At 47.4% G+C, this 13,941-nt stretch overlaps 6 protein-coding genes across 6 annotated transcripts; 5 read left to right on the forward strand and 1 right to left on the reverse strand.

Moving 5' to 3' along the window:
- Window positions 1-369: 369 nt before the first annotated feature.
- On the reverse strand, window positions 370-2,422 carry N7469_005004 (Y-family DNA polymerase; the record flags this gene model as incomplete). The annotated part of the gene is made up of 2 exons (XM_056643924.1): window positions 370-2,232; window positions 2,315-2,422. 2 exons carry the CDS (start codon window positions 2,420-2,422, stop codon window positions 370-372), a joined length of 1,971 nt encoding a protein of 656 aa, XP_056500738.1.
- A 289-nt stretch (window positions 2,423-2,711) lies between these two features.
- Window positions 2,712-5,113, forward strand: N7469_005005 (DNA damage response protein RcaA; the record flags this gene model as incomplete). Its single annotated transcript, XM_056643925.1, has 5 exons — window positions 2,712-2,748; window positions 2,805-2,867; window positions 2,919-2,998; window positions 3,073-3,221; window positions 3,292-5,113. 5 exons carry the CDS (start codon window positions 2,712-2,714, stop codon window positions 5,111-5,113), a joined length of 2,151 nt encoding a protein of 716 aa, XP_056500739.1.
- Window positions 5,114-5,649: 536 nt separating this feature from the next.
- On the forward strand, window positions 5,650-8,902 carry N7469_005006 (Tetratricopeptide-like helical; the record flags this gene model as incomplete). Its single annotated transcript, XM_056643926.1, has 3 exons — window positions 5,650-5,970; window positions 6,026-6,241; window positions 6,305-8,902. 3 exons carry the CDS (start codon window positions 5,650-5,652, stop codon window positions 8,900-8,902), a joined length of 3,135 nt encoding a protein of 1,044 aa, XP_056500740.1.
- An 870-nt stretch (window positions 8,903-9,772) lies between these two features.
- N7469_005007 (uncharacterized protein) lies at window positions 9,773-11,535 on the forward strand (the record flags this gene model as incomplete). Its single annotated transcript, XM_056643927.1, has 2 exons — window positions 9,773-10,259; window positions 10,319-11,535. The coding sequence occupies 2 exons, from the start codon at window positions 9,773-9,775 to the stop codon at window positions 11,533-11,535; spliced, it is 1,704 nt and encodes a 567-aa protein (XP_056500741.1).
- A 1,145-nt stretch (window positions 11,536-12,680) lies between these two features.
- N7469_005008 (uncharacterized protein) lies at window positions 12,681-12,938 on the forward strand (the record flags this gene model as incomplete). Its single annotated transcript, XM_056643928.1, has 1 exon — window positions 12,681-12,938. The coding sequence occupies one exon, from the start codon at window positions 12,681-12,683 to the stop codon at window positions 12,936-12,938; it is 258 nt and encodes an 85-aa protein (XP_056500742.1).
- Window positions 12,939-13,310: 372 nt separating this feature from the next.
- Window positions 13,311-13,709, forward strand: N7469_005009 (uncharacterized protein; the record flags this gene model as incomplete). The annotated part of the gene is made up of 1 exon (XM_056643929.1): window positions 13,311-13,709. The coding sequence occupies one exon, from the start codon at window positions 13,311-13,313 to the stop codon at window positions 13,707-13,709; it is 399 nt and encodes a 132-aa protein (XP_056500743.1).
- Window positions 13,710-13,941: the final 232 nt, after the last annotated feature.

Here is a 13,941-nt window from a genome sequence, read left to right on the forward strand (position 1 = left end):
TGGCGAAGGATGGAAGAGACGAGATTCAGGGAAGAGGAGAACAAAGTGAAATCAGTTTCAATCAAATAGGTTCAATCTAGTTCACCAGCCAAAAAAAAAGATTCTCAAGCCTCGAGATCGCAGAAATAGCTGGAACTGCGTTTGAACAAGATTGACCCAAGGAGTTGACGAAGAGAGAAAACATTGCCGCCCAGAAAGGTTTAGGGCGGCCTTCACCGCAACGCGAGGAATGAAGCGGAGAGGGCGTTTTGGGTGGTTTATTGCATGATATTAGGGATGAGGGGAATAAATAGGTTGGGAGTTGAATGGGTTGAGCACGAGTCTGTTATCGAATATCTTGCTGGTCTTGTTGACTTCTTTGCCATACATTCAATTGTTGCCCTGGACTTTGTATTGTTCCTGTGGCCCACTGTTTGAGGGGAGATCGCCGCAGTCTGCAGAACTCGCCAGGGATGATGTTGGTTGCTTGGTGGATTCATTTATACTTCTAATGTATTTCATATTCAACGAAAGAATAGTCGCTTTTGCCGTGGATCCTCTTGTTGCCCCCCCTGCATTTATTGGTTTACGTTTGCGATGGCCACCAGTCAAATGGAGTGGCGTGTCAACGGTTGTTGAATGTGTATCCTGTGTTGCCTCACGGATTGTTTGACGCGATAGGCAGAAGTCCACATGATCATTGAATTCACGATCATCCGCAGGTTGCGGTCGACTACAGATTGGACACTCCCATTGCGCTGGAGGTTTAGTGACTGGCTCACCCCCACTCTCAATCGTGGTTGTTGGGACTGAGATGATCGCTTCCTGGCTAAGCTGTTCCAAGTCGTTCATCTCGTCCTGCCTTTCCTGCAGAGCTGCTGCTTCAAATGCCTCTTCGGCCTCTATATTATGTTCTTCGACTCCCGCTGTTGATACTCCTGGGTCTGCTAGTTTTTCGGGCTCAGCCGGTGTCTCTGGCATAGGTTTGGGTTGTGCTGTGAATCCAAAAAAATTGAGACCGGCCTTCTTAGTGCTCACTAAATTGGAGCAGCGCAACCCTAGTAAACGTAGCTTCATCCCCGGAATTTCCTTTTCCAACTTGATTAACATTGGAAGGGCATATGCGTAGAGATCTTTAGCCTGTGAGACTGCCCGTGGTGGTGCGGTTTGGCGGGTCAACACCTCAAATGTATGCAGTTTCACTTTCAGACAGAGTGTCCGACCCTTAAACTGTGTTCGCGTCAAATCCTTTTCCATCTCCTCCGCTGCCCAACGAAGTTTGGCTCGAAACTCCTCCTTGTCTCCAATTTCATGAAAGGTCGTCTCGGTACTAACGCTCTTCCGCTCGTGGGTTTCGACTGGCACGATATTTGTTCTACCCAGGCCAAGATAGCACTGAGCCAGAAACTGGAATGCCTTCTCACCAAAGAGCTTCGTCAACATGGCGCGTTGAGGGTAGATGTCTCCGCATGTTTTGATGCCGATTGAATCAAGTTCTCGTTCAAATACACGGCCAATCCCGTTCACTTTGCGGACCGGAAGATCACGCATAAATTCCATCACTGCGGTCCGCTCATTTGGTACTCGAAACTGACCGTTTGGCTTGTTGATATTGGATGAAATCTTAGCGATCTTAGCGTTCGGGGCAATGCCAGCTGACACAGATATCTTTGTATTTTCAAGGACTTCTGCTCGCAGGCGCTGGACTGCGTCCTCGGGGTCCATCTGGTTTTCATCGCAGTAGGCGGTAATGTTTAAATAAGCCTCATCACAACTGGCACTTTCGAAAAGGGGATCGTATTGCGCCAGAATCTGCCGGATCTCAGTGGCTTTGGCTGTATACTTCTCATAATTTGATGGAAGCAGCACAAGTTGCGGACATAGCTTTTTAGCAACAAATGATGCCATTCCACTTCGAATACCAAAATTCCTAGCCACGTAATTGCATGTTGTCAAAACTCCCTTTCCAACAGCCATTGGGACAGTTTTCAACTCTGGTCGGTCTAACTCTTCGACTGCCGCAAAGAACGCATCGCAATCCACATGGATGACGTACTGAGAGAGATCACGGCTCATCTCTAACTCAGCGAGATACTCATTAGCTCGACGCAAGTCATGACTCAAATCAAGCTTTTCCAGACGAGCCTTTTCAGCCGCCAAGCGCTCGATCTTTAATGTTTGGCTACGATCACGGTCTTGTTCATGATTGAAAAACTTCGATCCTTTAGATGCATTGTATATAATCTCAGAGACCTAGTAATGGTCAGCTTCGCCACGTAGAATAAAGAACATGGCACGAGTGAATGTTAGTCTCACTCATCATAACGAATCTGACCTTTCGCTGATCGACAGCATCCTGACCCGCTTTGGTCAGAGACGGTCCAAGCAATTGATACTTCAGCGTGTCATCGTCGACCGCCCCATCGGTCGTGTCTTCCGCCATGAGCCATGAATGATCATAGAACGATCGAGATGAAGAAGAAAGAAGAGTGCCAACGGAAAGAAGAAGAAGAAGAAGAAGAAGAAAGGAAGGAGAAAGTCAGCGTTGATGTTGAAAGAAGAAAAAGTCACGGGATGTAAATTTGCAGATTAGGCAGGAACCTAAAAGGGAAGGAGCCAGGCAGACACGGTCATGTGATTTCGCGTTTTGGGGTTCGCGGGCGACTTTCCACTTCGACATCGCTTCACTTCAACACTTGCGCAGAACAGAAAGATAGGATGACGTGGGTGCAATGTGGATTCTACAGTCGACGGGAGAGTTCTTGAATGGTGAGTGTCCAGGGTGGGGATGGTTCGACGGAATACTGACTCAATTTGATGTATAGGGAAACGCGTATGGCTTCGGCCAGGCAAGAAATATCTCTTTGGGCGGACCGATGAGCCTGGGGGTAACTAATACCCAGTTTCGGATATCTTGAGAGTGTAACTGATGGTGATAGTCTGTCATGGAAGCAAGAGCCGTTCGATTTCGCGCAAGCACATGTCCATCGAGGTGGATTGTGTGACTCCTCGGGATGGAGTAGGACCCCTTCCTCGCTTCTCTTTCAACGACCATGGACCGAACATCGCTAACCTCGAAACCATTTATCCCAGACCCGCTTACAAGCCGGAACAAAAGTCACCGTGACGGATCTTGGCTCAACGAAAGGAACATTCGTGGATGGCGAGAAACTCTCCGGTGAACGCATTCTTGATGGACCAGAACACAATATTGTCTTGGCCAAGGCGCCTAATACGCTCCAGTAGGTGGCAATTCTGAGATGAATGTACGTTTGTTTGAGTATTATGGCATCGCTAACGTCTCGACCACAGCCTCAAATGGGAACCTATAGTGTTCAGCTTCTCCTTCTCTTCCAAGGAAATGAAAGCAGAAGATCCACTCGCTAAAGTTCGTGCCCGATTAGAACCTCTTGATATCAAGACCATCATCCCATATGTTGTCAACAAAACTACGCACGTTGTTCAGAATAAACGCAATACTGCTAAAGGGCTTCAAGCTTTGATTAACGGCAAATATATCGTGAAGAACTCGTACCTCGATGCCATTGAATATGCAACCACCCCAACTGATTTGGAGAGCGAGGCTGCGCTATCTCCTTTGGAATGCGACTTCGATTCAGCCTGGCCAGACCCAACAGAGTATCTCCCCCAAGCCGGCAATGAGCCAATCAGTCGCCCCGCGGAGGCATTTGCACCGAACCCCGATCGTATCAATATCTTCGATAAATATACTTTTGTCTTTGGTGACATTGGCCAGTTCGAAAATCTACAGTCGGCAATCACGAATGGTCACGGAAAAGCCCTTTACTATGAAGTCAAAGAGGGAGAGACAACGGCTACTGATCTAGTACGATTCATGAAGAAAGCATCTGGCGTCCAAGGGGTTGGAAAGGAACGAGTAGGCCGGGGTGGAGTTGTCTTGGTACGCTTTAGGTCTAAGGGGGATTACGAAACTTGGTCAATTGAGATTAGCAATGAAGTCGCATTGATGACAGACCAGCGCGTGATTGAGCAACGGGAATTTCTGGATGCCATTTTGAGCAATGATGCTGGTCCGCTATGCCGTCCACTGCCTCATGAAGAGGTAACCAATCAGCCTCCCGTCGCCCTAACACCTGAACATCCATCCCCACCATCAGCTTCGCGAGGAAAAGGAAATGAACCCTCAACGTCAATGTCAAGGTCACCGCCACAACCGAGTCAACCAGCTGCATTGCGCATTAAACCAGTTCGGCAAAAACGCGAGTACGTCAGCAAAATGAAAGCATTTGATGATGGTTTTGATATGACATCTATCCCTGTCTATGAACCAGGGCCAGATGAAACCAACGATACCCAAACAATGGACTTTGAACCTCTCGATCAATCACAGGCCAATGAACCCTTGCCAACCGTCGAAGAGGGCGCGGAAAATAAAGGCGAGGAGGATCAGGACCCCGTGGAGGGTTTGCTGCCTGGTGCTCAAGCCATGAAACGCCGCCGGGCCGAAAAGGGTGAGGCTCAGAGTACCCCGGCGAAGCGTGTCAAGACCGAGCCTGCACCAAAGCCTCGACGTCGCAACATAGATGTGCTCGAGGAGGCACGTAAACACCGTGAAGAAGAGGAAAAACAGCAACAAGTCCGAAAAAACACGGATTCTCTCAATGACGTTGGGGTCGAGAACCTTCGGAACCTAGCCATTGTGGAAGAGATGGACGTTCCCGCCCGAAGGCCTCCTGCTCAGGAAGAGAACACATCGGATCGATGGGATGAACAGTGGAATGGACGTAAAAATTTCAAAAGGTTTAGGCGCAAAGGCGAACCTCGCCATGCTCGCCAGCGTATTCAAAGCGTTATCGTACCTTTGGAAGAAGCTACCAAGACGAATTTCGGCATTGGCGAATCATATTGGGCCAGCAATCCCACTCGCTCCGAGCAATCGACCTTTGTGCGAGAAAAAGAGCAATCAACCACAACCCACGATGACCGCGGAACCTCACAGCCACAGTTGTCTGTGCCAGAGACTTCTACTCGTGATCCCACTCCTGAATCACAACCAAGCATCTTCCGGAGTCGTAGTCAAAAAAGACCACGGGAAGTGCAAGACTCGGAGAGCGATGATGAACCAAAATTCCGATTTCGTCGCAAGCGTTAGCATTGCCATGACCCTAAGTTTGCGATATCCGACCTAGTTACGTCTTGCTTTTAGCGTTTTTGAATCGATACCCTCGTCAACGCAATACCAGTACCTTGTATCATAATCAAATGTCTCTGAATGCAAATGAGATCAATACTCAAAGGTTAGGCCCTCCCAATCCATGAATGATAGGGTGAGTAGCTAAGAAGGCGGTTCATCTAGTAGCGCTCACGCCTTCGAGTGATATAGAAGAGATCCACTGATCCTATTTGCGAGTAGTCGTTCCCCTTTCAACTTACATCAGGGCAATGTGATGCATCCACTCGCTACGTTCATCCAGGGCGAACCACGAAAAAAGTACTGCGCATCAGCCTATCAGCCGCAAGCATCAAGTCAATCTTTACTCCACTCGAGTAGCTGCATCTCAGCTGATGGACAGGTACATTCTGGGGATTGAACACGGCGGGGAGCTCTTGAATCGACGATTCTGATTTACATTTGATATCACCAAGCCTTTTGGTTGATCTCTACCCAGTGAGAATCACAATGGCAAAATGACCCGCCTGCCAGACCTAGTGGGGGATTCTAATCTCGAAACTCATTTTGTCTCTGACAACAGTCTCGAGACTATTCATATCTACCATGAGTCCGATCCTACTTCACGTCGTCGAGTTGTCGCCAGATCCGAGCACTGGAAGCGGTTGAGACGAATAGGGGGTGGAGGATATTCAACTGTCTGGCTCGAAGAATGTTCTCAAGGCTCACGAAATGGAATAAAAGTTCGGGCAGTGAAGCAGATAGAAACAGGCGGGCGTTTTAATCGCATCGATTTCAATCGTGAGCTGGAAACAATCGCGAAGTTTTCTCATCCGAGGGTATATCATGCCAAACACGATCCCAAATGTGCCATTCCAACGCTAACTTGCCAAGTACCAACGATGCTTCGTCGAGTCATTCGGATGGTATCAGAGCCCAGAGCATCTTTGGATTGCAATGGAGTATCTAGAGCTAGGTGACTTACTCGACTACATGGATGATCGGCCACGGATACCAGAAAGTGAAGCGCAAGAGATAACATTCCAAATATTGGAGGGGCTTGAGATGATGCACAGGAACGAATTCGCGCACAGAGATCTTAAACCCAAAGTAAGTACCACACATCTTTTTGAGGCTTGAAGAGTGACGAATTTTAACCGTTTTCGCCCACAGAACATACTCATCAAATCTCAACCCCCGGAACGATGGTGGATCAAGATAGCAGACTTCGGGATCAGCAAGCGAATCAGTGAATCATCGGCCTTCTCAACGACACTCAAAGGAACTCCGGGGTTTATTGCCCCCGAGCTGTACGGTTTCATCAATTATGGTAGTGCGTACGCCACGGACATCTGGTCCTTGGGAGAGATATCATTCCAAATGCTCACGAAAACGCCTACATTCAAGCCGATTGCACGATTGTCATTGTATGCACATGGCCGCGAAGAGTTTCCAATGTCTGTTCTCCAAGATACTGGCGTATCCAAACCAGGAATGGACTTTGTACGATTGCTCATGGCGCCTGAGCCTGATAGCCGACTTACGTCTGAGCAAGCAATTCAACACCCATGGATCAAACATTTGTCAGAAATGCCATTGTTACCACGCGCTCCAGCTTTGTTCGAGTCGCTAGTACTAGCCGAGGCTGCTCCGATACAGCCAATGGAGACTGCTCGCGGAAATGCAGACGAGGGCGAAGAATCATCGACGGTCCGCCCCAGCGAAGAGGTGCGCAACCAGACTCCCGGCCAGAGGAAATACCAACATGCAATTCAAAGCCAAAGAGCAGCTGAAGGTGAAGCCTGCCATGAGGCAGGAACATCAGAAAGCCAAAGCTCTTTGCCTCGACAAGGAAATGCACTGTCGATTCGATCGACAAACTCTAAGCAAGAAAGCAGTGACGCGATGAGTTTCTCTCAGCCAACACCTTCTAGCGAAGAGTACAGTGAGCAGTGGTGGACGAACCATCTGAAGAAGGCTGGTCTCGTTAGCTCCGATTCGAAGGAAGAAGCCGTGGTGCAGGCATCAAATGGCAAGGAGACGTCAATCATAAAGAGGTCAGCTTACAATCCGTTCGGGCCCCTCTCAGACCTGGTTAATGGTCTACATCAACATCGGGTAGTCAACGAAACAAATATCATACCAGCCGACGGATCATTGAAGCAAGGATCATTTCAGGGCGACCTTATTGACCTTGCCGGAAGAAAGCGCAATGATAACACCAAATCTCACCAAGTGGAAAACCAGGAAAGGCCAAGTCACTCGAGTAATCAAGAGAATGATGTCCGGTATCTTGCGGATTCACTCATGTCCTCCCCCGGTTTACCTGACGGCCATGAACATAATTTGGGCGATTTAGTTTCATCACATACAGCACGACCATCTTTCAAGCACTCGCACTCGGCCGATGGTGCCCGTCGAAGCTTACTATCTTTGCCTAGAGATGAATTTGCTCATGCCTCTACGCCAGATCCTCGAGTGAATCCGCAGAAACACACAAGGTCTCGAACTCACTCTAATGATCTCAAAGCAGGGCCATCACAGCAAGAGACGGAGGATGAATCCCGAGATCCCAGCCGAGGAATTGTCGCTTTGCCATTGATCAGGACCGATGATGATGCTCACGGAAGGTCATTAAGGGGCTTCAAGAGGACGTCTATTGGGGCAAACGGTGTTGTTGACAGGATAGCCGCTGGACTCAGATTCAGAGGAAGTACCATCTTGAATGAGAAAAGATTCCTTCCACATTCTGATGACATTAAGTTCCAATTCAGTCTTCACGTTGGAGCCAAGCACCGCAGACAAATATCGTTTTGTCCACGGAATCTACGCCTAGTCACGGCTTCCGGTGAGCCGAATGGAGTCGAGTTCTGGGACGTGTCCAGCAGACGTCGTCTTTTCGCTGAAAGCCTATTCAAGAGCAACTCGCGCATTACGATATCTAGTACGGGGAACCTCTTTGCTGCGACCTCAGGTGATCGTCTTACTATCTGGAACAGTCTCGATGGATCAAGCACAAACATCACATCAACTGAGGACCTGAGAAATCCTCAATTTTCCCACGACAGTTCATTATTGGCAGCAATGTCAAAACAGAAGAAATTGCATTTATGGAGAGTTCGATATACCGAGAAAGATTTCTGTGCAGTCAAACTAGAGAAACACAGGACCCTCTGCTTTGACGATCATGTTATTGCCTTTGCTTTCCAGATGAAGAGGGACAGGATCGCCGTCACTCTAAACAATGCCATCAAAATTCGTGGTGTTTCAGATTCACAAGATGATATTGATGGGACGTACCACTTCGATCCATCCGTCATGGGGAAATCATTCAAGCCGAAAAAATCCAATATCGACCGAGGCCTTGTAGCAGCAATCTCGGCGAATGGCAGAGTCGCCGCACAATCCGAGCCGGACGGGATCATCGGCTCAATACTCTTCATCCGTGATCTCACGAACCGAGCCGATAATAGGAGTCATAAATTCTTGGTCTCTCCCGTTATTCAGAATATGGTCTTCTCTTCTGGTGGGGAAATTCTTGCGACGAGCACCAAAAATCGGGATGTGATCTTGTGGGATGTTTTCGGGGGGAAGCAATTATCTCGCCTGGAGAACTGTCACCCGAGTTCAATTACTGGAATGTTTCTCGCGAATAAAGGTGATCTTCTTGCCACTTGTTCCAGCAGCGAAGATATTAAGTTTTGGGGGACGGATCGCAGTATTGAGTATTTGATTCGGAAAGGAGATAAACCAGGAGACCAAGGAAGATAGCTGTTCCGGAGTAGTCAATAGTGTTATAATAATAGTCAATGATAGTCCCGAGAGAGTCAATTACCAACCATGAGGGCCTTCTTCCTATAAACCATTACAGATCGGATCGGAATTCGTCTGATTTTCCTGTGATCCATTTTGACTAATTTTGGTATACCCCAGGTATAGTATACTTCGGATCGGTCAGGTGGACCTGGTGGGTACGGTACTTCTCGGCCCGATTGGCAAAGTACATTTCAGAAGTATATATAAGTGTATTGAATTACAATATGAGTCGTTGGTACTTCATTTCCAGTGTTTCCATCATTTGAATTCTTCAAATCTATCCATTTTATTTTAATATTTCATTGATTAGCCCTAATTCATGCCTTTCCCATAGTTAGTTACTAAAAATATTCTTAGTCATGCAACTCGCACGTCACGTTTTGTTCGCCCCGCCTTCAACTTCTTTTCTGTTCATCACTTCACTTCTACGATTTCGCTCTCTTTTTCGTCTAAAAGCCCTAGCCAAATTATTGTTTTCATTCATTCCCTTGAATTGATCCGCGGGTAATCTCCACGCGGTGCCAAGCTCTTGGTTTCCATTGGGCAGGCTGGGTTCTGGCTCGACTGTCAGAGCTCTCGACAACATCACACGAGCAGAGATATCCAATACCATTGAATCGATGTGCATCAAAACTCGGAATAGTTCATGCTTCATCTTGCTATTCAGAAGCTCTTTTGTCGATGAATTTGCTAATTTCGAGAACTTCTCATCTGCCAATCAACTATCATTCCTTATGGATTCTTCCAAACCGCGGATCGACCCACCGTCTTGATAGTTCCCACTACTCTTTCTAAGACCAGGCCTTTTATTTCATGTGATCGAAAATGATACAAGCTACCACAAAAAACCCCGTCTCGGTCAAGTCCCTGGCAGGAAGTCCCGTACTCAAGCCAGAGGATTGTGCCGACAACTTCGAAGAAGAACTCCGTAGTATTAGCAATGAGCTGCCTCCCAAGGACATCGACATTGATCACCCCCCATTCCTTGAATCCCCCGATCATGAAACTTCCTCGATCCCCAAAGTCATAACCTCAGTGGAAGTCCTCCCATCGTCTTCAGAAAAAGACCAGTCCAGCAAAATAAGGCATTCTGTAGGAAGCTTCTTCAGTCTGCCATTTGATATTCATGAGCAAATTTTGGAACACTATTTCGGCCCGAGGGTCCGCGTGAACATTCCCAGTGCAACTCCGGATTCTTCACCAAGAAGCTGGAGTAAAAGCCCTCGTTTCACCCGTCGTAGGCAAATGACTGACCTTGCCTTGGTTTGTCGCTCGTGGAGACAGCTTATTCAAGCTCGGATATACAGACACAGTATGCTTATTGCAATTCAATTCCTCCAACCTCATTTGAGCAATACTAACTTCCATCAGTCGAATTGAAGGGCACGCACGCGGTGATGTTGGAATGCAGAGAGTGGTTCCTTGCCAACCCCTCTCTTGTTGGTTATGTCCGGATCGTCGAGATCTGGATCCCCGTTTGGGGAAAACGCGCATACACGCCTGTACCGCGTGTCTTGGACCGAAGACGCAATCATCATCAACTTTTCATGTCGAGGGCTATGGGCTGGGAGGAAGAAGAACACCCAATGTACGATATCCCCTTTTTGACTTCGGATGAAAATTCGACCATGGAAGAAATATTTCAGCACATGCAACTCTTCTCCTCGGCACGAATTTTGATATTGGAGGGTGGCCATGCCAACAGTCCCCCAGATGTCCAACATTTTCGAACTGCTAGAGCAGGTGATGAGTGCACCCGAACATTTCCTCAGCTTCCTCATATTGAGACATTGGTTATGCGCGGCGCCTGGAATCTTGTTCGAACTTATCGGCACTGGACTAATATGTCAAGGGCCCTCCCGGCCTTGCGCGAATGGCATTCCGTTTATCCCACGCCGAGGATAGACGTCGAGCTTTTGGTTTCCAGAATGCTCCATCATCCCCCTAAGAATCTTTGTCACCTCTATCTCAACATCGAGGGAACTGGAATCACGGATGACCCCTCACCAAGCCCTTCGCCATACCCAGACGCAGTGTGCACTCTCTTGGGCCACATTTGTACTCGCTTGGAAACAGTGTCTTTTACAGGAAAAGTCTGCGAATTATTCTTCAACACACTGCATCGCATCTGCAAAAAGGCCTGTTGGCCTCCCCGTCTCCGATCACTTGATGTGTCTGTAATAAGTTGCTGCCCAGATACTTCCGACCCAGACGCCCCTGTTCAGCCGCAACGAGGGGTCACTAATTTGACGTTCATACATGGATTTGAAAAAATTGTCATTGCCACTGTGCGATGTCTCGAGTTTCTCCCAACACTCGCCTATGTTAATCTACGCTACCTCGATGCCTCGCCCATTTGTCCTCTGATAAAACCTTACTTCAATCTGACAAATAATGAATGCAAAGGGGTATGGAGCCCTGAAATAATCGAGGCTCTTCGGGAAAGTCGCCCCCAAGCAAAATATATCGAACTTACCGATGGGATCTATCCCGAGTATGGCGACACTGGGCGATTCTTAGGTATCGCACGCATCTCTCGACGGCCGATCAGTATCAACACTCGAATGTACGACTTCATTGCTCATTAATGCTCTAATGTTTGTGGTGAATATTTGCTCCACAATACGAAATACTTCATCTTCTTGTGTTCAGCGAATACCCCGGTCATCGAGTGTCCTTGAACACATCGGTCACCCCCACGTGTATACTAGGTCCTATATCTCTAATGCGAAATAATAATCACTTGTCTTTTAAATATGTTGAGTACATCTTCTTTTTGACTATCACGACACATCTAGGTGCTAAATCACTTCACTCCGCTCGAAGTCATTTGTTCATGCTATTAGCTACCATTCAATCGACCTTCCTGCAATCCTCCGACGGCAAAGTTGGTCTTCTTTGCAATTTACGCTGTGATATTTCATTTACTTCCACACAATTGGCCCCAGCCCACATGAAGGGAGTGCTCCCAAGATTGGTTGATATCTTGCATGCACCATATCGATGGCTAACCACTGGATAGAGCTTTTTGAATATGAAATTGTCAGAGCTGGCATCTGCAATGATAAAAATATCAGCTATTTTTTACCGCTTCCAAAAACAATGGAACCAGGGTTATTCTTACAAACGATATCTCCGTCCAGGGTAAAGAAGGACTCCTTGGTGTCATAATGGACTCCACATCCAACTGAGCTGCCTGGGTTGAAAGTGTCACAAATGCTGACCGCAGACCCCCCCGACCTGCAAAAAGATCCCGCCATCATCAGAATGATATCCCACAGACAATGCGTGCCATCCAGCCCGCGCCCTACTCAAGTCGCTGAACTCGCCGCAAAGACCAATAACCACAATAGGCGTGGAGCCGCTAGCATCAGACCCCGAACCATTCGCCACCAGCTTTGCCGGGCTGACATTTTCTTTGAAGTGAATCTCGAAATACGGTAGTCGGTCAGTGTGCTTAGGAGGAAATGCAAAATCTGCCCGCAGAGCAAAAGGGTCCTCGTGCTCTACGATTTCAAATATCAGTATAAAAGTACGATGGCGGTCAACATAGCCCTCCAGCCTGCTTAATGAATACGTGCCAAGGAAACATACGTGCCAATGGCAGACAGAATGCGTGTCTGCATAACCAAGTCAACGTTTCGAGGCTCCTGCAAAGGAGCCAAAGGTTAAAAGAAACCCTAATTTCCGGACTCACTGAAGTACAAAAGACTCACAGGAGTCTTCTTTGAATATGCTGCTCGATCAGGTGCATTTGGATTCTGCTCACGCCACCGAGGCAATCCCTTTGGATGGATTCAGAGCCTTGCTCCAACTTATTGACCCGAGTGAGCAAGAAGCGACGGATAAAGATGGCTATAGTGCTCTGCGTAAAGCAATCTCTTTATACGGCAAGGATTTTATTGCATATGATAGCCTGTACTCGTTGATTGAGAGATTGGTGGACCACTACCCTGAGGCAATCTATATGAAAGTTAAGCCATCGGCATAAATTTCACCAAAATAAACTGGCTCTGAGCCTTCTACACGACGTCAGCTCCTCGGAAAAGGGAGAAGTACAAGCTACTGCCATTGAAAAGACCGAAAATCTGCTTAAGAGAGTATGTGTTGGGTCTCGTCAGACAAGTTGGGAAACGAGGAAAGAATTTTTATATTCTGGAATGTGAGGAATGGTGAGACCAGCCCGAGCAGAGCAAAGCCATATTGGTATCCCGACTGACCAATCGACGATTTAGAACTTGAACAGCCCGTCAGATCTTCCTTAACCTCAGCGCGGATGATCGACCATTTGACAGAGCCTATATTCAAAAAAATTCGGAAACGTTCTGGAATGAAGTTCAAGTCTGCGGTAGAATTTGTCAAGATGCCATACTGGAACCCGCCCCTGGTAATCGGTACAAGGATGAATGGAGCCAATGAAAATATGGTCAAGCCTGAAATGATTATTAGCGATCCCTATCCCGAAATCATGGGAAAGAAAGTCGCCAATATATTTTCAGTGGAGGTGAATGACATGGGGCCACAACCACACACAAACAACGCGATCAGGGGAGCTCTACGTGGAGATACAGAACATCCCCGAGACTTTCATATAGAGGTTTTTGATTGGAAAAAATTTGATCTCTGCGCGGAAGTGGTCTTTTATACGGCACCAAATGCCAAGGAGGTCTATCTTTATAGCTCGGGGAACACGGCTGTTTTGCGAGGATGGGCTAGCGATCCCTGCCTTTCGAAGCTCAAGAATGTAAGACACCTGGAGTAATCAAAGTTGCTTTAAAAGATACATTAACTTAATTCTCAAAGCTCCAAAAGTTGACGATCGAAGTTCGGGCCACAGTAAGGAAACCATGTCAAAATATTTGATTGAGAACAAACGCTGATTCTATCACAGACAACGTGTGACGAAGAGGACTGTAGGGCATACGAGCCTCAGATGGAAGCTTTAATTAGAAAAAAATTGTCTCGAGCTTTTTCCAGAATATCCTGACATCAAG

Source organism: Penicillium citrinum (genome assembly GCF_028827155.1).
Source record: "Penicillium citrinum strain IBT 23319 chromosome Unknown utg000004l:1.0-2404223.0:1.0-2405248.0, whole genome shotgun sequence".
In the NCBI taxonomy this organism is placed as follows: domain Eukaryota; kingdom Fungi; phylum Ascomycota; class Eurotiomycetes; order Eurotiales; family Aspergillaceae; genus Penicillium; species Penicillium citrinum.